At 48.4% G+C, this 26,356-nt stretch overlaps 1 protein-coding gene across 1 annotated transcript in view; it reads right to left on the bottom strand.

Moving 5' to 3' along the window:
• Arhgef4 (Rho guanine nucleotide exchange factor 4) overlaps positions 1 to 26,356 on the bottom strand; it is a 180,720-nt gene that overhangs the window by 2,804 nt on the left and 151,560 nt on the right. The window contains 9 exon segments of the mRNA XM_008848268.3: positions 423 to 500; positions 1,134 to 1,377; positions 1,972 to 2,103; positions 3,977 to 4,106; positions 4,436 to 4,668; positions 5,490 to 5,669; positions 5,773 to 5,949; positions 6,841 to 7,020; positions 19,303 to 19,442. Of these exon segments, the coding sequence (XP_008846490.3) occupies positions 423 to 500; positions 1,134 to 1,377; positions 1,972 to 2,103; positions 3,977 to 4,106; positions 4,436 to 4,668; positions 5,490 to 5,669; positions 5,773 to 5,949; positions 6,841 to 7,020; positions 19,303 to 19,442 (1,494 nt within the window).

Raw genomic sequence — 26,356 nt, 5'->3', positions numbered from 1 at the left:
GTGCCTATCTGAGGGCTCTGCTGTAGATTTCCCCATGAGGCAGTCTGGCCACAGGACTTGGTTCCCAAAGGGACACCCTTAACACACAGGACCCCCAATCCCATGGTCTAGGCCTGATGTGCTCCAGTCTACTGGCTGGCCAGGGGCCCATCCAAGGAATGGGATGTTTGCCTCCTTCCCGGAGACAGCTCCTTCCCAGGTAGCTATGAAGTGCCATCAGCAGCCTGAGGAAGTAAGCATTGTCACTCCTGTGCCACTCTGGGAGTTCAAGAGCAGGAACTGTACTGACCACCAGTGCTCTGTCACCTGTGGCCCTTAACATCTTTGGGAACTCAGACCTGCAAAGGGCAGTAGGCATCTCCAAGGACCCAGGTGGCTAGCTGGCTAGGTCAAAGACTAACATGGTCAAGGCCCCCACTTACCTTTAGGCTTCCCTGTGGCCTGCTGCTTGCTGGCGTTCAGCATGGCCTGCTTCCTCTGCAGTTCAGTTATGGAGAAACCTGATGGAAGAGCACATGTGAGACTCCCGCCTCACTCCTCAGCAGCCCATATTCCTCCTTGGAGGGCTTCCGGGTCCAGATGCTGTCTTCCCAGTGTCCCATTCCCATCACACTTCAGACAGCCTGGCACAGCAGGGCTTGCTCCCTGACCTGCACAGGCAGCCTGTCTTGCCAACCAAGGGAGAAGACAGATTCCATGTCACCCCTCCATCTCTTACCATGATCCTGTGCCCCATTCCCACTTCTCTAGGATCTAGCTGCTTTCTCTCCACTGGGGTAGAGTCTCTCCCAGACTGAAGCATGAAGCTGGAGGCCAGGAGGGGTTTCTATAGTACCCCACCCCATATTCTCCCAGGGCTTGCACTGATGGAAAGATAGTCCTAGCATGGGGGCATCCCCACCCTACCCTCCCTAAGCCAGTAGACCCAGGCAGTGGGGCTGGCCAGAGAAAGCTCTGCCAGAGGGGTGAGGAAAGCAGAACCTGGTTCACCATGGTTCATGGTTCACCAAGAGGCTTCTGGAGCCTCACCTAGCCCTGAGACTGGGCTGAGACGCTGTCTCATTGTCAAGTTGTCCCTGACCACCTGGCAGGTGGGCCCCAGAGGCTAGGCAAGGCCCAGCAGGGTCTCCCACCTGTCTCCTGGTCCAGCCGCACCTGCTCCCTCTCCCTGGCAAAGGCCTTCAGCCAGCGCTGCTTCTGCTCTGGTTTCCTGGCACACAGTAGCTGGCTGTCCCCCGAGGCACCACAGTACAGACGGAAGGCATTCTTGACGCTCACATGGAAGTCTCTGTCCTTCCCATCCTCCACGTCCACTACCTCCAGGCTGTCCATGTCTAGCCGGCCCTTGTAGTACAGCACATCCCGGCGGAGCAGGTCCTGCCAGATGACACCCTGAGCCCCAGCTGCCCAGCAGCCTGCCTCCACACCCAGTTGTGTCCAGGTTCTACCCTGCCTCCCCTCCCAGCCACTGACAGAATAGTCTTTGAGGTGCTTATGGTCAAGTGGGCAGAAAGCCTCAGAAACAAAAGCAGTGGCCCACATGGTGTGGCAGAATACAGAGGACTAGGAAGGACTTGTGCACTGTGCCATGATTTGAAAGAGGAGCAGAAGCTAGCAGTAAAGAGGAGGCCAGAGGCGGCTAGGAGCAGAGAACTCCAGAGACAGAAAAGCAAAGGCTTGCAGGGAGAGACGTGGCTTGAGGAGCAAGCAGGGGCCAGGTCAAGGAGGGTTTTTTTTTTTTTTTTTAAACAGCACTGGGCACTGTTCAGACAGAGCCACTTCAATGTCCCTGGACTCACCCTGCAGTGCACCAGCCCTAAGGGCCTCACTGAGGCTCCTGGGAACAAGGAAGGAATGGCCAAGGTAGAGTCTAGCAGTTCTTTTTCCTCTAGGCAGCAGCCCCAGCCCTTAGCTTACTCCTCCACCCACTCTATATGAGACTGGTCCAACAAGGCAGGGTGGTTCTGATACCTTCTTACAGTAGATGAGCTGACGGTCAAAGAGAAAAAACATTCTCTGCTGACTCTTGGCTTGAGGATGTGTAACACGGGTCAGTTCCCCCGAGTAGATGAGCTCCGAGCTCCTGACCAAGAGATCTTCCCCCTGGGGGAACCCCAAGTAGAGCCATGAGGTGAGTACACCTAACCCTAGGCTCTTCCCACTGTGGATGCCTTCCCACTGTGCTAGGCTAAGGTAAGAGGGTCACTTCTCAAGTCCAAGGGAAGAACTCTGGGCTTTGAAGGTATGGCTCTGGGGGTGGAAGGGAGGAAAAGATAGGTTTGACCCATCTTTGCAAAGTAGGACTTCACTGTAACCATTGGCCTTATGTGGCTCTTGGAATGTGGCTGATTGTGTGCAGGTGTGATTCCCCTGTAAACTGCACAATGATTTTAAAGAGTATGAAACAATGTAAAATATTACTGATATTTTGTTGATTACATATGAAATATTAAGATATACTGAATTAAACAAAACCTTATTAAAGCCAATTTCACCTGTTTCCCCATTTTGTTTTGTGTGTGTGTGTGTGTGTGTGTGTGTGTGTGTGTATGTGGTCTATTATGTGTGGTGTGTACATGTGTGTCTGGGCATGTGCTTGTAGAGGAGTCTCAACTCTCCACCTTATTTTTTTAACGTTTATCACATTTGGGGGGGTTATGCACATGCCACAGCATGTGTGTGTAGAGGTCAGAGGACAACTTGCTGGAGACAACTTCCACCATGTGGGCCTGGGAGAGGGAACTCAGGTTATCAGGCTTGGTAGCATGTGCCTTTACTTGCTGAGTCATCTTGCCAACCCACCTCCACCTCATTTTTGAGACAGAGACTCTGACTGAACTCCTAATTCATCTAGGCTTACTGGCCAAGGATTTTCAGGGAACCTCCTGTCTCCACCCCTTTTCCCTCTTAGGGATTACAGGTATGCCACCACACCTATCTTTTTATGTGAATACCGGGGATCTGAACTCGGGTCCTTAGGCTTATAAGCATGGCCAGCACATTACCACCTGAGCCATTTCTCCAACCCTTTTCCTTTTGGAAGATAACTAGAAAGTATAGAATTCCAGACATGTCCAAATCTTCTGATTGTATAATACTGCTCTAGAGAAAAATTAGGCCTGGCTAGAACTTGCCTCTGTAGCTAAATGTATTTAGGTATCTGAAACTCCAGGCTTCAGACTTTCAAACTAATCCCTGCTTCCTTCTGGTTACTTTGGAAAATGTAAATCACAGGCTAGAACTGTTGGACGCCATCCATTTTAGGATGACTTGTTTGTTCTGGTCCTCGGCCGGGTGTGAGACTCAGAACCAGTCTACTGCATTGCCCAGCTTCCCTATCCAAGGGTTAGAATTCAGTACAAGGGCAGGGCCAAAGACTATTTTTGTAGTTTTCTGTGGCTGATTCTGGTTGGTTTCCAGATATTTTCTCATCTTGATAGTACACTGTGGTGCCATGTTGGTACAGAGAGAGGTGGGAAGACAGAGAATCCCCCTATACCTCTAAGGAGCAGGAATATCTGTTTAGGTTGTTGTCTTAGAAGGCAAGACTGGCAGACACATGGGAATAGGCAAGCCAGAGAAACGGTGACAAAGCCTTGACATGTGGGGATCCAGTTCTAGTCCCACTATTGGCTCTAAACTGTTGAAAGCCCCAGAAGGTATTTAAAACAGGGGTCCAGCCTGTCCCTGAGTAAGAAGAAAGACTAGCATGTCTTAGAAACACAGTTCCTCAGTAGGGCTGCCCCTAGGCTAGTGGTAGCTGGAGGAAGGTATGTGATACTGCACGCAGGAAGGCGACCTCAGATGCCAAAGTGGCTTTGGGAGGCACCACTTAAGGCCCAATGCAAGGGAACCTGTTTTCCCACCAGTAGTGTCTGCCAGCTCCGGGAGCACAGTGGCCCCCCACTTCTGTTCCCTTCTAAAATTTTCAGGGGCAAGGACAGCACAGTAATTTCTGGGACCTGGGGCCTTTTACCTCCCAGTCCTCTATGGAGCTCTGCCACTGAGCAATCTTGTCTATGTTTTCAAGTCTCCGTTTCCGTTCATTGATGAGCTGGGCCACATTCTTCATGGCATGCAAAGCAGCTTCGACATCCTTGAAGTCCCTGAGGCAGAAAAGAGATGGAAGGGTGCAGCAAGCTGGGGACCAGAGAGAGCTGTTGAGTGCCCAGTGACCTCTAGGTGTGCAGCTGCCTCTCTCTGGACTGTGCCCCTTGCCATAGCCTCACCCATCAAGTACACATTCCCTCTCCTCAACTGCCCAGGGGAGCAGCTTACTATTCTATTGATGTATCTTCCTCCAGTGATAGTTCAGGATAGGCTTGCATTACCCTAGGCTATTCCCCAGTGCCCACGGCAGGACTCAGCACTCGGTAATTGTTCAATTGGCTGACTGAAGGCATGCAGAGTCTCAGCACTGCCTCATGCCTCCTACCTGTGCTGGGGGTGTGTGTACTTGAGCAGCTCTGCCAGCTGGAGGGGGTACTTGCAGATCTTTTGCACCGGGGTCAGCAGAAAGCCATCTAGGGAGATGTCGATCATCTTTTGCAGCAGCCTGCAGGCCTCGAAGAAGTACACATACTTGCTGAGCTTGGTGAGTCGGGAGAGCTCCACACAGGCGTTGGGGTGGTTGTTGCAGTACTCAGAGTAGATCTGGAAGTCTGCTTGCTGGGGGTAGAGCTGGAGGTCAGGATGGCTATCTCCCGTTTCCCAGGGTAACAGGCCACAGCCATGCACCAGGAGGGACAGGCGCCTCTGCATTTGTTTCCTGGTCTCTGTCTTCCTACTTCACTGGACACAAGCTATGTGGAGTCGTATCAGGGATAGGAAAAACCTGAGGTATGTGTGTGCCCATTGTAGCCACTCAGCTTTTCAATGGGGCTCTCAGGAGTTAATAGAAGTATTAGCTTCTATTTCATTATTTTTTAATGATATCAGTGGTGCTAATCAGAAAGAGTTATCAAGACTACCCAGGGAAGGCCCTGGAAGGTGGAGACAGACATCCTTAGGCTGTTTCAGAAGGCAAGACAGCCTCTATACCATCAGTCAGTTCTCTGTGGGCCCTAACCAACCCAGTGAACCTGAAGCTGAATAGTAGCTGGAGTTTTGGGTGATTGCAGGCTGTAAATTCTACCCACATTCCGGCTTGCTCACCGTGTAAGGAACCCCAGAATCTATTAACAGCCCTTCAACTAGTGACCTAGTCCACCTTTGCCTTCCCCTCTAGCCAAAGAAAAACCTTACCCTGGCTGATGTCCCCTGCCCCTGTGAGCCTTCAGTGACTTGTTTCCCTAAGACTGTTGTTGAATGAGGGCAGCTAGGCGGACAGGGTTGAAGCCCGGTGCACTGGTGTGGAAACTTTTTCAGAAAAGAGTAGCTGGTTGCCTGGGCTAGAACAGGAGGCAGGTGCAAAGCAAGCGAAAATACCATAGGGCCAGAGTGTGTGGGGCCAGGGCACGGGGATCCGGGACGGGAGCAGATGTGCTCACATGTTCCAGAAAGCAGGCTCCCAGCTCGCTCAGGTGTGGGCGCTCTTGGTTGAACTTCTGCTCCAGGGCCTTCACGAACGCCTTCTGGCAGCGGTAGATGTCTTCGATATTCCCAAAGATAGTTCGCAGCTGCTCCTCACTGAACATGTCCGAACGCTTGCGGCACTGGCGGACATAGCCCTGGGGGCCATGCAGAATCAGGCTCCGCCCTGCTGCCCTCCCGACTCGTCCCACCCCTGGTCCCACCCCATTCTCAAGGTCTGGCCCTGCAGCCCCGCCTCACCTCACAGATGTCCCGAAGGTGCTTGATGTAGTCCCTCTCGGTGCTGAGGATCTCGTTGATGACGTTGGTGCGCATCTGGTCCTTGCTGCTCGGAGCCTCCGCCACGCTGTTCTGGGCCTCCCCAGCCCCGGCCCGCGGGGCCTCATCGTCCGCGGGTTCATCCTGGTTCACCCGCAGCTGTAGGCAAAGCAAGGCCTCCCTGAATTCTGCTCTGGAGCACCATCGGGGAGCCATGGCTGGGAGCACCCACAGGACACGAAGGTCCAAGGATAAAGCCCACAAGTTTCCTGCAACTGCCTCATAGGCACAAGGCCAGGGCAGGGGCAGCCAGTTTGAGGACCATGGCGCTGTCCTTGTTAGCCCAAAATCTCACCTCTAGTAACTTATTCTCAGTAGTGCTTGGAGCAGGCACTAGGAGTTTCTGAACCAGAAAGGCTGCTCATACCGCATAATCTAGGGACTGTAATTTAGGCGCTGGGTGGCAGCCTTGCTGGCTCACTAGCCTGTAACTTTAGAAGAGGCTTGGGGCAGTAGAGTGGGCCCAGGGCATCTACACAGGATGAGCACCTGAGCACCAGGGTCTGGGGTCATCCCTCCCTTTGCCTTGCCTCTGGGAGTCTGAACTGGAATTCCTTCCCTGAGACCAGTTGCAACTTATGGTTGGGACTGGGTCGGTTTGCTCTGCTCTCTTGGGTATGACTTCACGTGCCCATGCCTCAGTCTCCTCAAATTCCCACCTCCCAGGGCTGTGTGTTAAGTTTCCCCTCTCCTAATACATACTGGTGAACCTTGAAGTACTTAGTAAAGAAGGGTAGAATGAGCTGTGTGACCTGTGGTATTCTAGCACCACATTCTTCTCTCTGGCCCACAAGAGATTGCCAGCTGGGTCTTGGAAGCAGGTAATAGAGGAGGGGGTATATGTCAGTTTGGACTCCCACCCATCCAGGAAAGCAGAAAGGGTGGTCCTTGCCCCCTGCCTAGGACTGCAGAGCTGTTTGGGGCTTGACTTCTGAGCAGAGAGAGGAGACTTTTCACAACCTTGGGGGAAAGCACAGACTGCAGTCATACCCGCACAAAGCTGGCTGGGAACCACCCCTCGCCATCTGACACTCGGCCCCACCACCATTCTCTGTTGGTGGCATCCATCACTTCGATGACATCCCCAGCTTTGAAGCCCAGCTCCTGGTCGTCCATGGTGACATGGTCCCAGAGGGCTTCAGCACAGACCACACTGCCATCACTGATGAGCTGTAGAGAGAGCCAAGACAGGTGGGCCAGTGAGGCCTTGTTCCCCACCCAGCAGCCCTGGAAGCAGGGATCCTGGCCTGCTTTATAGAAGAGCTGATGAAGGTTCTCTCTAGGACAGCACCTCCTCTGGAGCAGGGCTGTGCCCTGGGCATGTCTAAATGGTCAAATCTCAGTGAGGGAGCCAGAAGTGAACTTGAGCACAAAATCTGATTGTCACATGACTCCCTCCCTGTTCAAACACACCTTCCTCAGCCTGCCGAGTGTGCTGAAGTAATGGTTTCTCAGCTCATGCCCTGCTCTGTGATGTTAGGCTGGGATGTGGCAGCTGCCATCTGCTCTACTAGGCAGCACTGGAGGGATAACTTGCTCCCTCTGCAGGTTCTTATAGACTTATACAGCTTATGAGGTGACCCAACTATGTATGACAGTGCCCATCACAGCAGTTGGGTCCTGTTTGATGTGTGTGTGTGTGGGGGGGTTGTTTTTTGAACCCTGGAGGAAGCAGCCTCATGGCACACTGACCTCTACAACCCTGACACCCGAAGCAGCTATGGGACAGCCCCCTTTAGACTTTAGATCCTGAACCCTGAGGGTCTTTCTAAATCATTCTAATTGCCCTCCTTTATTCCATAGGAGGAAACAGATACTTCTTGTATTTGCCAACTGTAGCTGGCTTCTCTAGACTGTTCTTGAGCATTCTGTCACTCACTGATTCAGTCACTTTATATCTGACAGCTCTCTGTATTGGGTTCTCTCTGCTCAGATCACTGGTGAGGCTCTGCTCTCTCCTGTGTGGCCTGTTCCTAGCTCCTTCCTGATAGAAGCTCTGTCCCCCATCTTTTGACTCCTGCTTTTCAGAAGGCTGTTTCTGTTTCGTGAATAAATGGCTCCAGGGGTTTAGAGGAGAATGTCAGCTGGGGCTGCACATGGCCTCCATGCTGGCTAACCCAACAGGGAAGAACTGGATGGAATACCCCCAAACAGGTCTCCCATACCACCCAGTTCTGCTCCTAGTTGTTCTTCACCCCTATGTACCCTCCTTCAGCCTCCCTGGGCACTCCCACATGCTAATCCTCACATTGACCCAGGAAGCAGGAATGGCTCCTAGGAGGAAGGACCAACATCTCAAACCCGGCTCCAGACATTATCTTGGAGGCATGCACCCACAAGCAGAGAAGGGGAGTGTCATGCCAAAGGCCACACAGGGATCCCAGCACAGAGTTTCTGGGTTGATCTTGGCGACAGCAAGTTTCCTGCTTCTGTAACAGGTGAGCCTTCTGCAAGTGAGTCTGGCTGCCACACAGCTGGGGTGATGCAGGAAGACCCAATAAAGCCACAAGAGGAGCCAGCCCACCTTCTGCAGTGGGCTTTTATGTGAGGCCTTAAAGGAGGTGGTTCAAGGGGAAAAAAGAGGGTGGATTCCTTCATGGTGAGGGTGAGCAAGGGAATGTGCCTGACTTGGGGTCTGTAACTCAGGCCACATACCTGGGAGAAATAGAGGCCAGCTTCCTGGTGGTCCAGGTTTATATAACTCCTGCTTTGTATTAACTGGGTGAGGCATCTCTCTCTGCCCCTGGATTCCCTCAAATGAACACTGAGGTGGGGGGACCCTCTCCATGGTCTGTATACCCTCTCTGTGGTCTGGTGAACCCTCTCCATGGTCTGGTGTGCCCTCTCCGTCCTTTATTCTACAGTCCTTGCAGACAGGTGTGGGTCCTGCATTTTCTGGGAAAGTTACCAAGGGTGTGGGACAAAGAGCAGGGCTTCATAGAGACTGAGGTCCAAGGCAGCATTAGAAATAAGACCCACCACTGTCCTGCCATCATGTGGAAGCCTGTGGGGGTGGGAAAGAGGTGCTGGTCACCTCTGCTGCACAGGAAACACCAGATGGACACATGACTGTGTCCATGAGCAAGTTCCCTGAGCTCGTTTGTCTCCTATCAGTGCCCTAGTAAGCAACATCTGCCCTTCACTGGTAGATCACAAATGGAAGAAGGTACTCTAACAACTTTTAGCCCTGAATTTAACTATTTCTATAATGTTACCAAAATAAAATGTGGCTCCAAGAGGCCAGAAACACATTTCCTAGGATATCAGAGGTGTGTTGAGGCTGCAGCTAGGCCCTTTTCTACACAGCCCTTCCCGGTCTCAGCCAGGTGCACCTGCTTCTAAAACCTGGACTAAAGCTGGCAGCTGAGACTAGGATTCCAGCTGGCTCATGCCTGACAGTGGGGGGGGGCGGGGGGGGGACACGGACACGGGACTGGTTCTGAGGCACAGGGGCATTTGTGTGGGAGCAGGTGGCGCCTGTGCCTCTGGTTAGGCCTCTGTGCGCCGGATGTGGTGGGAGTGTGTGTTCCGAATGGCCACCAGGATCCTGCTCTGCCCTAGGAAACTGACTGGCACTTTCTTTAAGGCCTAAAATAAGAGCTCAGGTATCATGTGCAGAGGAGCTCGGCCCTCCTGCAACCATCCCCGAACAAATACATGTCCTGTGGTCCAATGCACACCCTTTCCAGACCACGGGCCAGTTGGTCACAGCTCCACAGCTTCAGTTAGAGACCCGCCATGTTGCCCCACCCCCTCCTCACCAGCCCCTACGACAGAAGAAAGGAACCCTTGGCACGTGTGCCACCACGCCCCTCAATCACCCTCAGGGTGGCATCATCCGGAGCACCCCAGGCCGGGCCATGACAGTGAGCACATGGGGTGGTGGGAGGCCGCCCCTCGAGTGCCAGCGGTGCCAGCGGCTGGAAGATGCCACTCACCCTGCGTGGTGCCCGGCAGCGCACAGCTCAGCGGAAGGCTAGCAGGAATATCAGCACAGCATTGATGAGGACCAGCAGTGCCAGCACAGCGGACACCACCACGCGTTGGGCGCCCGGGGGCAGGTTGCAGCGCAGCAGGGCGCGCAGGGCGCCGCCGGGCGTCGCCTGGCCGCGCCGGGGCTGCGGGGGCCTGGCCATCACTCCGGGCCTCCGGGCTCCCAGCGGCCCGAGATTCCGCGGAGCAGGGCCTGACCCAGAGGCCGGCGACTGGATAAAGGAGGCGGAGCTGCCAGCGCTCCCCGCCAGGCTCCACCCGCACAGCTGCGCGGAGCCAGCGGGCGAAGATGGCTCCGGTGGGAGCCGGGCAAGGATGCTGCCTGGTGGAGGGACCAATTAAAGAGGTGCGGAGGGGTTGCAGCGCTCCTGTGTGTTGGGATCTGCCCTGGGCGTCTCCTTGGAAAGGGGTGGTGGTCACCCACCCTTCCCCACACCCACACAGTGTCCATTCTTGAATTCTGCGCACAGATGGCCACCGGGGTCCTTGGGAATGCACCGGGACCTGGCATTCCGGAGCCAAAATGCCTGGCACAGTTACTGTGGGAGGCCAGGACCTCTTTCAGTTTTGTTTTTGAGAGTCCAGGCTGGCCTCTAATTCACTATGACCTTGAACTTCAGAATCTTCCTGCCTCCACCACCTCAGTGCTGGGATCACAGGCATACTCCACCACGCCTCTTTTATGTGGTTTTGGGACTCAAATCCAGGGTTTCACGAATGTTGGACAAGCACTCTACTATCTGAGTGGGGCAAATCCCCAACAGACAAGATCTTGATCCTAAAGACTGTCATTAGGCACCCACTTGACAGATGAGTAAATGCATCTCTGAAACATCAGGTAATTTGCTGCCACAAAAATCACCCAGGAATATGGGGTAGTGGAAGCAGCATTTGGACCCTGGTCAGATTGGTCCACGTTGACAGGTTCTTCACCACCTCAACCACCAGAATAACATTTTGATCCTTTGAGCAAGCACCTGGCTTCTTTACTGCCAGCACCAGACAAAGCCTGCAACTTTAACTGGGCAGGAGTCCCTTCTGTCCACAGTACAGAGCTCAGTTATACCAGTATGTCCCTCTGAGATTGACTGTAGCTTAGAGGGTGAACACACAGCTGGGAAGTGGGCAGGGAACGGAAGGGAGCACAGGAAGTGTGTGGAGAGGCTGGGTGTTCACACATAGGTGACTGCATGCTTGGGTATTCCTGTGTGTGGCAGACTACTTGCACAACAGTATAGGGGAGTGTAGTTCTGAATGACCATCCTTCTGAAGACACTGGGAGTATACACATGTGATCCTATGTAAAATATGAGTGCATGTGTATCTGTGTGGAAGGACACTTCTGTGGACAGGTGTGAGTCATTTGTTCATGTGCTTATATGTGAGTGTGTGTGGGGGGGTGCCTCTTGTATATGCAGAGGAGGGTCAGAATGGATCCAGAGGGGCTGTCTGCCTCCTTGCACTACAGGCTCAGCCTCGCCCATCCATCTGGGGCATTGCTCCTGCTCAGTTCTGCAAAAATCCTTGTGTACCAGAGTGTTTCCCTGACCCCTCAAGGGATTTGTGGAGGGGCAACAGAAGCCATCTAAAGGCTCCCTGTCATCCTGTCTACTAATGTTCCTCCAAGGCTGAGACAGGCTCTCTAACAGGATGAGACTTAGAATCTATGATTTAATGGGTCAATGTTTTGTTATGCACTTGTGGCCCCAGAGTGACTAACCACTCAGGGGAGAAAGTATCCTCCACGTCCTCAGGCCCCTGGCATATCAGGCTGAACCAATATGTGGCCTCTGTCACTGTTGTATAGTGATTCTCTATAAAAGAGAAATAAAACATTCAAACCTGGAGGGAAGCTCTTTAAGACTCAGAAAATAAAATTTAGAAGACTCAGTAAGCAAACAGCTCAAGTCTCAAAAAGTTCCTAAAACTTACAAGATTCACAAGGCTCCTTCCCCAGGGTTATATACGCAGTAACACCTGATGAGAAGAGGAGACACTCTGACCTGTTGAGCTGCCTATGAGTCTTGCAGGGAGTTCCAGGGATGTAGCTTTCAAGAGAGTGGGGCTTTCAGTGATACAGCTTTTGAGTTATCCCTGCTCCTATGTGTAACCCCAATAAACTCACTGATTCACCAAGCTAGACTTGTGTGGAATTGTTTCTTTGGTTTGTCGTCAATGCCCCATCTGTGTGAGTAGACATTTGCTCACATCTCCCTGGGTAATCACATGAGAGCACCTTGTTCACTGTTATGCCAGGTCCCCGGAGGTCAGGACCAGCTGTAGGCATGCCTTCACAGCAGCAGGATTACTTGGGGAGGACTGATTGTGGCAGAAGGTCCTCAGGTCAGGGCTTGACTGAAGACTGAGAGGGGGTGCCAAACTGCCTAGGATACCTAGATTCTTGAACCCCAAGAACTCATGGTGTTGGCTGGGATGACAGTGGCAACACCTCCTCTCTGTGGTGTTCATGACCCTGAGCAACAAAAATACTCAAAAGCGAAGGCCTAGCTAGGCCCACTAGAGCCTCAAGCTGGGCGGTTCTAGCCACAAAAGGAAATATCCCAAAGGCTGGTGTGCTGAGGTGGCAGAACTGACAGGGAAGTGGAAGGGAGACAGATATCTGAACCAGCTGAGGCTGAAGCCCTGGTGCTATGACTGAGGTGAGGGGAGATGAGCTGCTTTGGAGGTATGGCCACCACCTGTCCTTGCAGCTCTGGGGTCACATAGCAGCAGTGGCTGGAAGGGACTTGCAGCTGCCCCTGCCCTGCCTCAGGGTTTTTGTCCAACCAGCAAGGGTGATCACAAGACAGTGTGGCATTAATAGGCATCGGACTCCACCTTGAGGCTGAGGAGTGTGAGAGCTAGGCCAGGCCCAGGATGTTCATCATCAAGGAACTAGGGGAAGACAGAGCACTTGGAACCAGAAAGGTAGCTGACTCCATGGTGGGGTGGCCAAAAGCTGACCTTGGGTCCTGCAGCACCTTCACATGTGTCATGAAGTGCCAGGGGAAGAGATGCTGGGCATCCTTGAGTGACCCAGTCTCTGGATTGGCTGGGACAATCCTACTCCCCACTGTTGTGTAGAGCACATAATTGATAGTGATCCCATTTATACTTTAACTTTGGATAGCATGTTTGTTCTATGGCTCTCCTCTTGTGTCTTGACTGCCTCCTAGTTCCAGCGTTTGGCAGGATGATATAGAAGCCATTTGCATTCTATTTCCATCTTAGAATTGGGGGATCCAAGGAGCTATTTCTGCATGTGTCCAGAGGTAACCCTGGCATCCCAAGGCCCTCAGAGTTTCAGCTGTGGCCTGACCCAGAGGGCACAGGCTGCTATGCACAGGTGGTGAGGCAGATGACAGGATACCCTAGGTCTCAAATCCTACCTCTCCCCTGATCCTTGCATGTACCAGCAGAAATGAAGCGGAGTGGGGATGAGGCCTGGGTTAGGTGGTTATGGAAAGGGAAGGACATCTTCCAAAGACACACTGACAGGCAATTTCTTACTTTCAGCCTTTTCAGTTGCCAAAATCCTTGGACCAAGAATGGACTCAGGCCTGGTGCCAGGCATGACAGCCAAGCCTAGCATGGCTGGGCAGACTGAGAGGCACAGGCAGACCTAAGCCCAAGCCATGGACATCTGTGGAAGGCTCTTTGGGGGCAATGCTGGAGGAGAGAAACACTTAAATGAACTGAGGACAATTTATCTGCTTCATTTGTTAATTCATCCTGCAGGAGCTGGGCAGTCCCAAGGGGCCAGGCATACTGTGCAAGGACAGAAAGAACACAGCCTTGCACAGCATCCTCACATTCCCCAGGGAGCAGAGAGAGAGCTGGGAGTCATATACACAGCCCACTCCTGCAGAAGGCCTGTGTCTTCCATACAGCTGCATAGAGGGCCAGCACACAGCCTGACATGTGGCAAATGGCCGTGTGTGCTCTGTGTATGCAACATGCACAAATGCACACTATACCCACAGTCTTCATGTATAGTGTGTGCACATACACATGTGAACAAGCATAGCAGTCATCCTAGGGTATCCATAATAAGAACTACCTCTCATCCCCCTGTCCCTCACTCTCTTGGCCAGAAGGTTTGGGTTTCCCTCTGCTTAAAAAATGGATAAGTTGGGGCTAGAGAGATGGCTCAGCAGTCAGTTGCAAGAGCACTGGTGGCTCTTGCTGAGGACCCAGGTTCAGTACCCAGCACCCACATGGTGCCTATAACTGACCAAAACTCCAGTTCTGGGGGATCTGACAACCTCTTCTGCCTCTGCAGGCATTGTACAACACAAGTGTACCTACCTATATATAAGCAGGTAAAACATTCATACACATAAAAATAAAAATGAAAAATTTAATTAATTTAGAAAAAAATGAAAAGCCCTGGGGATGGAGAGGTAGCTCAGCTGTCAAGAGGGCATACTTTTCTTATAAGAGGACCTGAGTTCAGTTCCCAGCACCCATATCTAGTGGCTCACAACTGTGTGTAATTCCAGTGCCAGGGGACTTGGCAGCTTCTTCTTGCATCCATGTGCACCTGCGCTCATGTGCATATGCCCACAAACACACACGGATAAATGAAAATAAAAATAAATAAATCTTAGAGAAATTCAGAAATTCTTTTCTCTCCTAATGGTGACATGAACAAAAAGCTTCAAAGTTTAGAATAAGACATCCATGTATTATTATTATTATTATTATTATTATTATTATTATTATTATTTGAGACAGGTCTTCCTGTAGCCCCAGCTGGCCCAGAACTCACTATATAGACCAGTCTGGCCTCAAACTCACAGAGATCCACCTGCCTCTGCCTCCCAAGTACTGAGATTAAAGGAATAAGGTGTGCGCCACCACACCCAGCTGACATCCATGTATTCTTAGAAAATACAAGTGAGTATATCATTTTTTTTTTTTGGTCTTTTTGAGACAGGGTCTCCCTGTAGCCCCAGCTGTCCTGGAACTCACTATGTAGATCAGGCTGGCCTTGAACTCAGAGATCTGCCTGCCTCCGTCTCCCGAGTGCTGGGATTAAAGGCATGCGCCACCACGCCCGGCCAAGTATATGGTTTTTAAAGCAGGCCAAGGTGGCTGGAGAGATGACTCAGAAGTTAAGAGCACTACTTGCTCTTGCAGAGGACCCAGGTTTGTTCCCAGCACCCACATAGCAGCTAAAAACCATCCATAACTCCAGTTCCAGGGGATACAATGCCCTCTTCTGGCCTCCACAGTCATTGCACAACAAGGGTGTACTTATACACATGTAGACAAAGCACACTCACACATCAAATTAAAAATAAATTAATTTAAAAAATAAGGCAAGCCAAATATCCCCAAGGATGATTTTCCTCTGACACTTGCTGCTCCAGTGATCTCCAGGAATAAAGATCATGTTAACCCCCAATAAAGCTTCTCGCTGAGCTTATACAGGCAGCAAAAAACACCTGAGGGGAGGAAAGTGGTTGCCACAGGAAAGAGCTGGCCTTTCACCAATAATCATGTCTTACATCTTCTCAGTTTCTAATAAGAGTGTACTTGATGCTTTCTGCAAACCAGACTACACATAACCTTTCCTGAATGCCCAGTTAAAGTCAGAGCCCACAGAAGTCACCTATAACCATGCACCCATGATCAGGTGGGCTGATTCTGTGGGACTGAATCTAGGGCTTTGGGAATGCTAAGCACATGATATATTACAGAGCTATATTTCCAGCCCCCAGTCTTTCTCTGTAATTCCTCATAAGTTCTTTTGGATGAAGTTTTCTCATCTTCATCATAAGCAGACTCCAGAGATGATAGTCACGCTTTGATTTAGGACATCAGGCTTCCCTTCTCACGTTGGGCTCAGAACCAGGAAGGGGAGCCCAGGTACCTGTGTGTATGGCATGGAGCTTGGAGCAGGTTACTCAGCATTGATTTCCTTATCTGTGATATTGGATGGACTGAAAGCTGCCTGGAGACAGTCTGGAAACATGACAATAACCTGCTGTGGCTGGTTCTGAGTAGGTCTCAATAATGAGGACCACAGTGAAGGACACGGGGAAGCCCAGCACTCGCAGGGGCCCCAGTGGGTGGGCTGCTTGACTGACTTGTTGCACTGCTACAGTTCTTGTGTTTTATAGTTGCCCATTTCTTTCCGGGGTGTGTGTGAAATTTTGGGTACTTAATGAGTCAGTGCAGGTGGTTGCACATGCAAAGGGTGCTGTGATTGCAGTACAGTTAGTGTGTAGATGCAGAGGCCCTGTGAGGACAGTACAGGTGGTCTACGTATGTACACCAGCAATCATCAGTGGTGTGTATGTTCAAAAGGCCTTTGGGATAGTACACATGGTGCCCTGTAGAGTTCTACAAGCACTGATTGTACTCCTTAGAGAATTTACTTCTTGTTTGCCTCAAGGTCTGAGTTTTTGTTGCTCCTCCATACACCGTGTTTTTTCTCAGGGCACTTGTCTTCTTGGACACTCACTGTACCACTGGAAAGTCTGTGCTCTGCTACATTCTAGAGAGGACAGCTACTCAGGTCAGAGAGCCCCTCTCCAGTGATGTAGGGGCCATGCAGGGCAGAGGCTGCCACCATACTTGTGTGTACCAAACACAATGCTCATCTCAGAAGAACCACTAGCACTTCTAGATTCTAACATAGACAAGTGAAGAAGTAGGTCTCTGAAAAAAGCAGGAAGAAGGGCAGGCCAGGCATGAAGGCCTCCAAATCCCAGGGCCATACCCCTGGGCCACACACGTATGCACACACACACACGTACGCACACACACACACACACACATGACTAATGTTAAGACAATTAATGGTGACTCCCCCTTGAGGAGTCCACTTGGGTATGTCTTTCTTTCTGAGCATCTCTTTCTCCTTGAACTCTGGCATGTTTAAATTGATACTAATATATTCTCTGACTCTGCTTCAAACTAGCTAGGCCTGAGATTCTTTTCTGCATTGAAGTCACATATCTGATTTGGCCTGAGCTGAGGTCCCTAAAAGATGAGGCAAATTCCTTAGGCTGCTGAGGGTGACAGCATGGAGCTGTGGCTTTGTCCCCTCACTGCCTACAGGTCTATCACCATCTACTCACACAGATGTTAAAACTGACTGTGAATCAACTCTGGTTCCAAGGGAGCAAAAATACTCATATAGGCTCTCCTGACCAGCAGTGACCTCAGTGCTACTACTTGTGCTTATGAGTGCTGGGATGACTACCACTGCCTCCCCCTCCACAAGCTAAATGAAAGAGAGTGAAAGAACAGGAGTATGTGTGACTACAGAAGGAAAGTCAAAGCTTTGAAATTTCTGTCATAAGGGGCTGGAGAGATGGCTTAGTGGTTAATAGCACTGTTACTCTTTCAGAGGACCCGGGTTTGGTTCTCAGCACCCACATGGCTGCTCCCAACAGTCTTTGACTCCAGTTTCAGGGTACTGAATGCCTTCTTCTGGTCTATGCAAGCATCAGGCACACAGGTGGTGCACATAAACACATGCATACAAAATATTTATACATATAAAATAAAAATAAATCCTTAAAAAAATCTTTTTTAAGAAAGGCTAGTTAAGGCTGGCCACAGTAGGACAGCTGAGTAGGAGGAATAGCCTCAAGAGCTTTGTAAGCACAGTGGAGTAGCCCTGATGCATTCAATTGAGAATAACTCAAAAGAGGCCTGGGGAGGTAATTCAGTGGGATACCTGAGTTCAAATCCCTAGCATCCACATAAAAAAACAGGCATGGCTGCACATTGTGGGGGCAAAGACATGTGAATCCTCAGAGCTCACTGGCCAGCTAGGCTAGCTAAAACAGTGAGATTCTAGTTCAGTGAGAGACCTTGTCTCAAAGGCTACTGATAAGGTGCACAGTGACAGAGGACACCTGATATGCTGCTCTGGCCTCTGTATGTGTGCATATGTACTCATTCATACTCATGTGTTTGCACCGTCCCCCCACAAAAATAGTTTAAAATAGGTGTCTAAGGAGGTTGCTCAGCCTGTAAAGTACATGCCTCACAAACATTAGAAGGAGAGTTTGATTCAGAGAACTCATGTTTACAAAAAGCTAGGTGTGGTGGTGTCTGCTTGTAATCTCAGTGCTGGGGAGACAGAGACAGGTGAATCCTTGGGCTCACTGGCCAGCCAGTTTAGCTTACTTGGGTACTTTCAGGTCAATGAGAGACCCTATTCCAAAAAACAAAGTGGACGGTGACTGAGGAACTGAGGGACAACAGCTAAGTTGTCCTCTGGCTTCCGCACACATGGGCACATATATGCATCTGTACATGAACAGGTGCATACATTCAAAAGAGTTGGTTGAGGGGCTTCATGTCTCCAACATGAAGCAATGGTAAATGCTTGAGGTAAAGGGTAAGTCCAGGAACCTGGTTGGACCATTACCCACTGTATATCTTTACTAAAATGCCATACTCTGCCCTATAAACACATACAACTATTATGTGTCAGTTAAAAATGCAAAAGAACTTGGAATGGGAACCAGTTCTGCCCAGATGAAGTTTCTTATGGACTTTCTCTGCTTAGCTAGTGAACAGCAAAGCCTATGCTATAACTGTCATAGCAACAGTTCCTGATGTCCACAGAGGGAAATAAGTTTATCAGTTTTCCCTTGCCTCATCCACAGTCTACCCAGGATGTGTCAGCAGAGCTAGAGTAAAGGGGAAGCCCTGGTGTCCTCCTCCAAGCAGCTCTCTCCACCAGAACTGCTGCTTGTCAGGGGGACCTATAGGCTGGCACTGAGCCTGGAGTCTCTGTAAACCCAGGGAAGCTCTGCCTTAGATATGCTCTGTTATAAATACTTCTGACACATTCTAGACATGAGAGGGAAGCTACACCAATGAAATCTCCGTAGTATAGTGGTCTTAACAAGAGCTTCATAATAACTAACAAAACCAGTTGATATACTAAGGTGGAAATCTCAAGGGGCCCCACATGAAGAGGAGGAGCTGCAGGCCATCAGTGGATTCTGAGGGAGGGAGAAAAGTTTTCTCCAGGGACTAGTTTCCTGAGAGGTTATCTAACTCCAAGTGGGCAGCCCTAAACAAAGGTACACATGAGCAAGGTGTTTATTTTATTTTAAATATTTTTAAAGTTTTTTATGTGTAGTGGGTGCTGGGAACTGAGCCTAGGTCTTCTGGAAGAGCAGCAAGTGCTATTAACTATTGAGTCATCTCTCTGGACCTAGGGTCAGTACTCAGCACTCACATGGTGGCTCACAACTGTCTGCACACATGTGGTACGCATACATACAGTCAGGCACACACTCATACACATAAAAAACTAACTAAATCTTAAAAATAAACACCTTGCTACAAGGTGACAGTCATAGGATGAAATGTCCTGTGTGCACCTGCGTTATGCCATGTATTTGGAACACAGCTGCACACCTGACTTGCACAGGCCTTGGAGTCACCCTCCCTCCATTTGCCAGGCCTCCTTAACATTACCTCATTGATGGCCAGTTGTTCTCCACCCCCTCCAGGGTGGCTGTAGTGGTGACTGGAGCTGTGAAGGTCCTCATATAAATCTTCCTCACTGCCTGTCTCGTCCGCACACATGCCAGTGTCCAGAACTCCATCAGGCATCCCTGGAAGGAGAGATGGCAACAGGCAAAGAAAGTCAGCTTGGAAGGGCAGAGGGGAGCACTACACCAAAGGAGCTGGCTGATTGTCTGACAAGAGGTACTTCTTTGAGAGGACAAGGAAGATTGGAGGCTAGTTTCTTAAATTATCCCTGTTGCAGAACACTGCCTGGTGGACAAAATGTTCCAGTGACTCACTGTCACCACAGTAAATCATGGAGCCCTGGGCAAACCAACCAGGTAGACAAAGACACAATAGGATTGGCTGGGGCACATCAACTAAGAGCTCTCTAGCTGAATTCAATTAAAAGCCACTTACCAGTGTGTTGGCCACAGAAGGCTTTTAAGAAAAATATTCATCTTTTGGGACTGCTGAGATGCCTCAACAAGTTAAGGTGCAAGCCTGACAGCCTACGTTTGATCCCTGGGACCCATATAGTGGAAGAAGAGAATTGACTCTCACAGATTGTCCTCTGACCTTCATATACATGCCATGACACATGCACACACACACACACACACACACACACACACACACACACAACTATAAATAAATAAATGTAATTATTTGAGAAAGAAAAGGGCTGGCATTGTGGCACGTGCCTTTAATTCCTGCTCTCCGGAGGCAGAGGCAGGCAGATCTCCGTGAGTTCAAAGCTAGCCTGATCTATATTGTGTGTTCCAGGTCAGTCAGAGTTACACAGTGAGACCCTGTCTCCAAAATAAATAAAGAAAGGAAGAAAGAAAGGAAAGAAGTTAAAGTGTTGATATGTGATACCCAGCTGAACGTCTGTATGCAGAGATGCTGTAGCTGAGAGCTTAACTAACCTCGGATAGAAAATGGAAAGGAAACATGTCAGATTGTGAATGTAATTTAGTAGGCAGAGTGCCCACCTAGCAAGCATGAAGCCCTGAGTTCCATCTTCAGCACTATGTAAACCATGGGTGGTGGGGTGTGCCAGTACTTGGGAAGTGGAGGCAGGAGGATCAAATGTTCATGTCCAGCCTTGGCTCCACAGGAAATTGCAGGCCAGCCTAGGTTAGACTCTATCTCAAAAAAATACGTCTAGAGGCTGGAGAGATGACTCAGCAGTTAAGAGCACTGGCTGATCTTGCAGAGGACCAGGATTCAGTTCCCAGCACACACAAGGTGGAAAAACCACCCATACCTCCTGTTCCAAAAATCTCATGCCTTCTTCTGGCCCCACAGACATTACATGCACACAGTTCTCTTATATACATGCAGGTAAAACACTGACACACAAAATATAAAAATAAATTAAAATTTTTATTATATCTACCATCTATCTGTTTATCTATCTATGAATCTATCTATCTACCTACCTATCTTCTATCTATCATCTATCTATCCATCTATCATCTATCTATCATCTATCTATCTATCTATCATCTATCTATCTATCATCTATCTATCTATCTATCTATCTATCTATCTATCTATCTATCTATCTATCTATCATCTATCTATCTATCTTAGTGTGAGAAGATGCCACAGCATGTGTGTGGAGGTCAGAGAACAACTTGTGGCAGTGAGTTTTCTCCTTCCTCCATGTAGGTCAAACTCAGGTTGTCAGGCTTGGTGACAAGAATCTTTACCTGCTGAGCTGTCTCATAGGTCCCAAAATATTAACATTCAAGACCCTCTTCCAGCATTTGCCACCATGTGAGCCCTGTTTGATCTTTTCCTGATGAAGCCTGTCTTACCCTCAGCATAGTAAGATAACACTTGTGATGGGAGCATTGTGATGAGACAGAGGATCATTGTGATGGGATACTGGAGGATTGTGATGAGACAGAGAATCATTGTAATGAGATAGTGGAGGATTCTGATGTGACAGAGGATCATTGTGATGGGATAGTTCAGCATTATGATGAGACAGAGGATCATTGTAATGAGATTGTTGAGCATTGTGAAGAGAGGACCACTGTAATAGGATAATGGAACATTGTGATGAAACAGAGGATCATTGTGATGGATCATGGAGCACTGTGATGAGAGAGAGGTTCATTGTGATAAGATAGTGGAGCACTGTGATGAGACAGAGGATCATTATAATGAGATAGGGGAGGATTCTGATGAGACAGAGGATCATTGTGATGGATAATAGAGCATTGTAATGAGACAAAAGATCATTGTGATGAGACAGTAGAGCATTATGATGAGATAGTGGAGCACTGTGATGAGACAGAGAATCATTGTGATGAGATAGTACAGCATTGTGATGAGACACAGGATCATTGTGATGGATAGTGGAGCACTGTGATGAGAGAGAGGATCACTGTGATCAGATAGTGGAGCATTGTGATGAGACAGAGGATCATTGTGATGGGATAGTGGAGCATTGTGAAGAGACAAAGGATCATTGTGATGGATAGTGGAGCAATGTGATGAGACAGTCGATTATTGTGATGGGAGAGTGGAGCACTGTGATGAGACAGAAGAGCATTGTGATGGGATAATGGAACATTGCAATGAGATAGAGGATCATTGTGATGAGATAGGGGAGGATTCTGATGAGACAGAGGATCATTGTGATGGATAGTGGAGCAATGTGAGATAGTGGAGCACTGTGGTGAGACAGAGGATCACTGTGATGGGATAGTAAGAGCACTGTGATGAGAAAAGTATCATTGTGATGGGATACTGGAGAAGGGTATGAGACACAGGATCATTGTGATGGGATAGTAGAGCACTGTGAAGAGACAGAGGATCATTGTAACGGTATAATGGAAATTGTGATGAGACAAAACATCACTGATGGATAGTGGAGCACTGTGTTGAGACAAAGGATCATTCTGATGTGATAATGGACCACTTTGATGAGACAGAGGATCATTGTGATGGGATAGTGGAGTACTGTGATGAAACACAGGATCATTGTGATGGAATAGAGGAGCACTATGATGGAAGAGGATCATTATAATGGATAGTGGAGCATTGCGACGAGACAGAGGAGCATGATGATGGGATAGTGATGTAATGTAATGGGACTGTGGGATACTGTGAAGAATGGAGTATTGTAATGAGACAAGGGGGGCATTGTAATGGGCTATTTGACCATTGTGATGGGACAATGGAACCCTATTATAAGACATAAGATCATTGTGATGAATAGCGGACCATTTTCATGAGACAGAGGATCATTGTGATGGGATAGTGAAGCATTGTATTGAGACACAGGATTATTGGGAAAAAGAGCATTGTGATGAGAGAGAGGATCAAGGATCATTGTGATGAGATAGTGACACATTGTGATGAGACAGAGGATCATTGTGATGAGATAGTGACACATTGTGATGAGACAGAGGATCATTGTGATGAGATAGTGACACATTGAGATGAGACAGAGGATCATTGTGATGAGATAGTGACACATTGAGATGAGACAGAGGATCATTGTGATGAGATAGTGACACATTGAGATGAGACAGAGGATCATTGTGATGAGATAGTGACACATTGAGATGAGACAGAGGATCATTGTGATGAGATAGTGACACATTGAGATGAGACAGAGGATCATTGTGATGAGATAGTGACACATTGAGATGAGACAGAGGATCATTGTGATGAGATAGTGACACATTGAGATGAGACAGAGGATCATTGTGATGAGATAGTGACACATTGAGATGAGACAGAGGATCATTGTGATGAGATAGTGACACATTGTGATGAGACAGAGGATCATTGTGATGAGATAGTGACACATTGTGATGAGACAGAGGATCATTGTGATGGATAGTGACACATTGTGATGAGACAGAGGATCATTGTGCAGAGATACTGATGCACTGTGATGAGACAGAGGATCATTGTGATGGATAGTGGAGCACTGTGATGAGACAGAGGGTCATTGTGATGAGATAGTGCAGCGCTGTGAAGAGACAGAGGAGCATTGTGATGGGTTAATGGAACATTGTGATGAGATAGATGATTGTTTTAATGGGGCAGTGGAACATTTTGATGAGAGGAAGATAATTGTGATGGGATAGTCAAGCACTGTGTTGACACACTATCCCACTACAATGATGATCCGTTTCATCAGATCATCCATGGGACTGTGGAGAATTTTGACCAAAGGATCATTGTGATGGGATAGTGGAGCAATGTGATGGGACAGAGGATCATTGTGAAATGGAGCATTGTGATGAGACAGAGGAACATTGTGAAAATGGAGCACTGTGATAAGACAGAGGATCATTGTGATGGGATAGTCGAGCACTGTGCTGACATAGAGGATCACTGTAATGTGATAGTGTAGAACTGTAATAAGAGAAAGGATCATTGTGATGAGAGGAAGGATTATTGTGATGGGAGTGTCGAGTACTGTGATGATACAGAGGATCACTGGATTGGGATAGTGGAGAATTGTGATGAGACAGAGGATCATTGTGATGGGATAGTGAAGCACTGATGAGACACAGGATCATTGCAGAAAAGAGCATTGTGATGAGACAGAGAACCATTGTGATGGGAAAATGGAGCACTGTGATGAGACAAAGGATATTGTGATGAGATAGTGCAACACTGTGAAGACAGAGGACCATTGTGATGGGATAATGGAACACTGTGATAAGATACAGGATCATTGTGATGGGATAGTCAAGCACTGTGCTGACACAGAGGATCATTGTAATGTGATACTGGAGAACTGTAATGAGATAGAGGATCATTGTGATGAAATAGTTGAGCATTGTGATGAGACAGGGGATGCCTATGATGGATAGTGGAGAACTGTGATTAGACAGAGAATCACTGTGATGGAATAGTGAAGCACTGTGATGAGACAGAGGATCATTTTGATGGAACAATGCAGATTGTGATGATACAGAGGATAACTGTAATGGGATAGTTGAGCATGGTGATGAGACAGAGGATCATTGTGACAGGATAGTGAAGCATTGTGATGAGACAGAAGATCAGTGTGATATACAGTGGAGCATTGTGATGAGACAGAGGATCATTGTAATGAGATTGCTGAGCACTGTTAAGAGAGAGGACCACTGTGATGGGATAATGGAACACTGATGAGACATAGAACCATTGTGATGGATAGTGGAGCACTGTGATGAGACTGATTTCATTTTGATGTGTACTGGAGCATTGTGATGAGACTGACTTCATTTTGATGTGTACTGGAGCATTGTGATGAGACAGAGAATCATTCTGATGGATACTGGAGCATTATGATAAGACAGAGGATCACTGTGTTGAGATAGAGAATCACTGTGATCAGATATTGCAGCACTGTAAAGAGACAGTGGAGCACTGTGATAAAACAATGGAGCATCATGATGACAGAATCATTGTGTTGAGATAATGAAGCACTATGAAGAGACAATGGAGCTTTATGTTTGGGAAATGGACCATTGTGATGAAACACAGGAGCACTGTGATGGTGTAGATATTCACTTACTATTAAATAAGTAAACAGAGGAACAGAACAAAGAGTATATGAAGGAAAAATTGGAGAGACTGGCACATGGACAAATGAAAGGCTGGAGGATGAGCAGCCTGGCAGGGCAACACCAGGAGCAGAGATGCTGTGTACATGCCACTCTACCCTGACAGAGCACTGTCTATAATGCAAGGGGACCAGATCCCTCTGTCTTCAGTCAGCAGCTGCTGCTAAGCTTAAATATCAAGCTGGGGTCAAGGAGCCATAGTCAACAGATCCAAAGAACCACATTTTTATTTCAGTTGTAGTTTAAATTGTTTTTATTATGGGACACTTTGTATACAAAGAAGGAACCTTATGTACTTACTTTCTAGTTTCAACAGCTCTCCACACACAAATATATTTCATCACTACTCCACTAGATGGTCTCTATGGCAAATCCAGGAAATGCTGTAATCTCCTCTGTAAACACTATATTACATGCTTCTAGGGGAAAAATAGTCTCTCTTTTAAAAAGACAAATGTAAACCAAACTGCAATCCATCAAGCATGGTAAAGTACCACACCTCTAGGTCATCCAAACCCTGTTTATGTTGAAATGAGTACTGGGTTACAGGGTGTTACAATTCTTGTATAGGAAGGTTTGGAACATCCTTCATGCTGTTTCCTTTACTGGAATATTGTACATAAATTTAGTAGAATGGCACAGCCAGCAGGGACCACTGCAGAAGAGAGGGAAGAAAGAATGGAGGGTGGGGTTTGTGGACGCTGACTTCTGAGCATGACAGAGACACTGAACTCCTGAACTCGCAGCAGCCCTGATAACTTGCAGATCTGTAGGAAATTGGGTTTCTCAACACCCTGTCATGGAGAGGAGAGGGGCCTATGGGGCCCCGCCCCTCCCTGAAGACTGATGGGCAGTTAACAATAACTAGTGAGGAGGGGCTCACAAGACCCCACCCCTCCCTGAGGAACTACACACAGTTAATAGCTGCTGGGAGATGCAGGGACATTTTCTTCAGTAGGGTAGCCACTGGTAAAGGGAGCAACTTGTTCCAATAAATAACCACCCACCTATGCTTCTCTTCTGTAAGCAATCCTAATGAAACTCATTGGGTCACCAAAAACAAACCAACCAAAAGACATGAAAGTAGAAAGGGGTCTCATCAGGAAGAGGAAGGGGATGCAGAAGGTGGGAGGAGGATAAGATAGGCTATAATAGCCTTTCTATATACCAATGACAAGCAGTCAGAGAAAGAGCACAGGGAAACCCTCCCATTCACAATAGCCACAAAAAAAATAAAATATCTTGGAATAAACCTGACCAAAGACATTAAAGAGCTTTACAAGGAAAATTTTAACTCTTTAAAGAAAGAAATTGAGGAAGACATCAGAAGATGGAAGGACCTCCCATGCTCATGGATTGGAAGAATTAATATTGTGAAAATGACCATCCTACCAAGAGTCATATATAGATTCAATGCAATGCCAATCAAA

The sequence above is a fragment of the Nannospalax galili genome, unplaced genomic scaffold (assembly GCF_000622305.1).
Source record: "Nannospalax galili isolate Female #2095 unplaced genomic scaffold, S.galili_v1.0 scaffold224, whole genome shotgun sequence".
NCBI classification, from domain to species: domain Eukaryota; kingdom Metazoa; phylum Chordata; class Mammalia; order Rodentia; family Spalacidae; genus Nannospalax; species Nannospalax galili.
The sequence above is the reverse complement of the archived record's forward strand: the minus strand, read 5'-3'. Positions and strand labels throughout refer to the sequence as shown.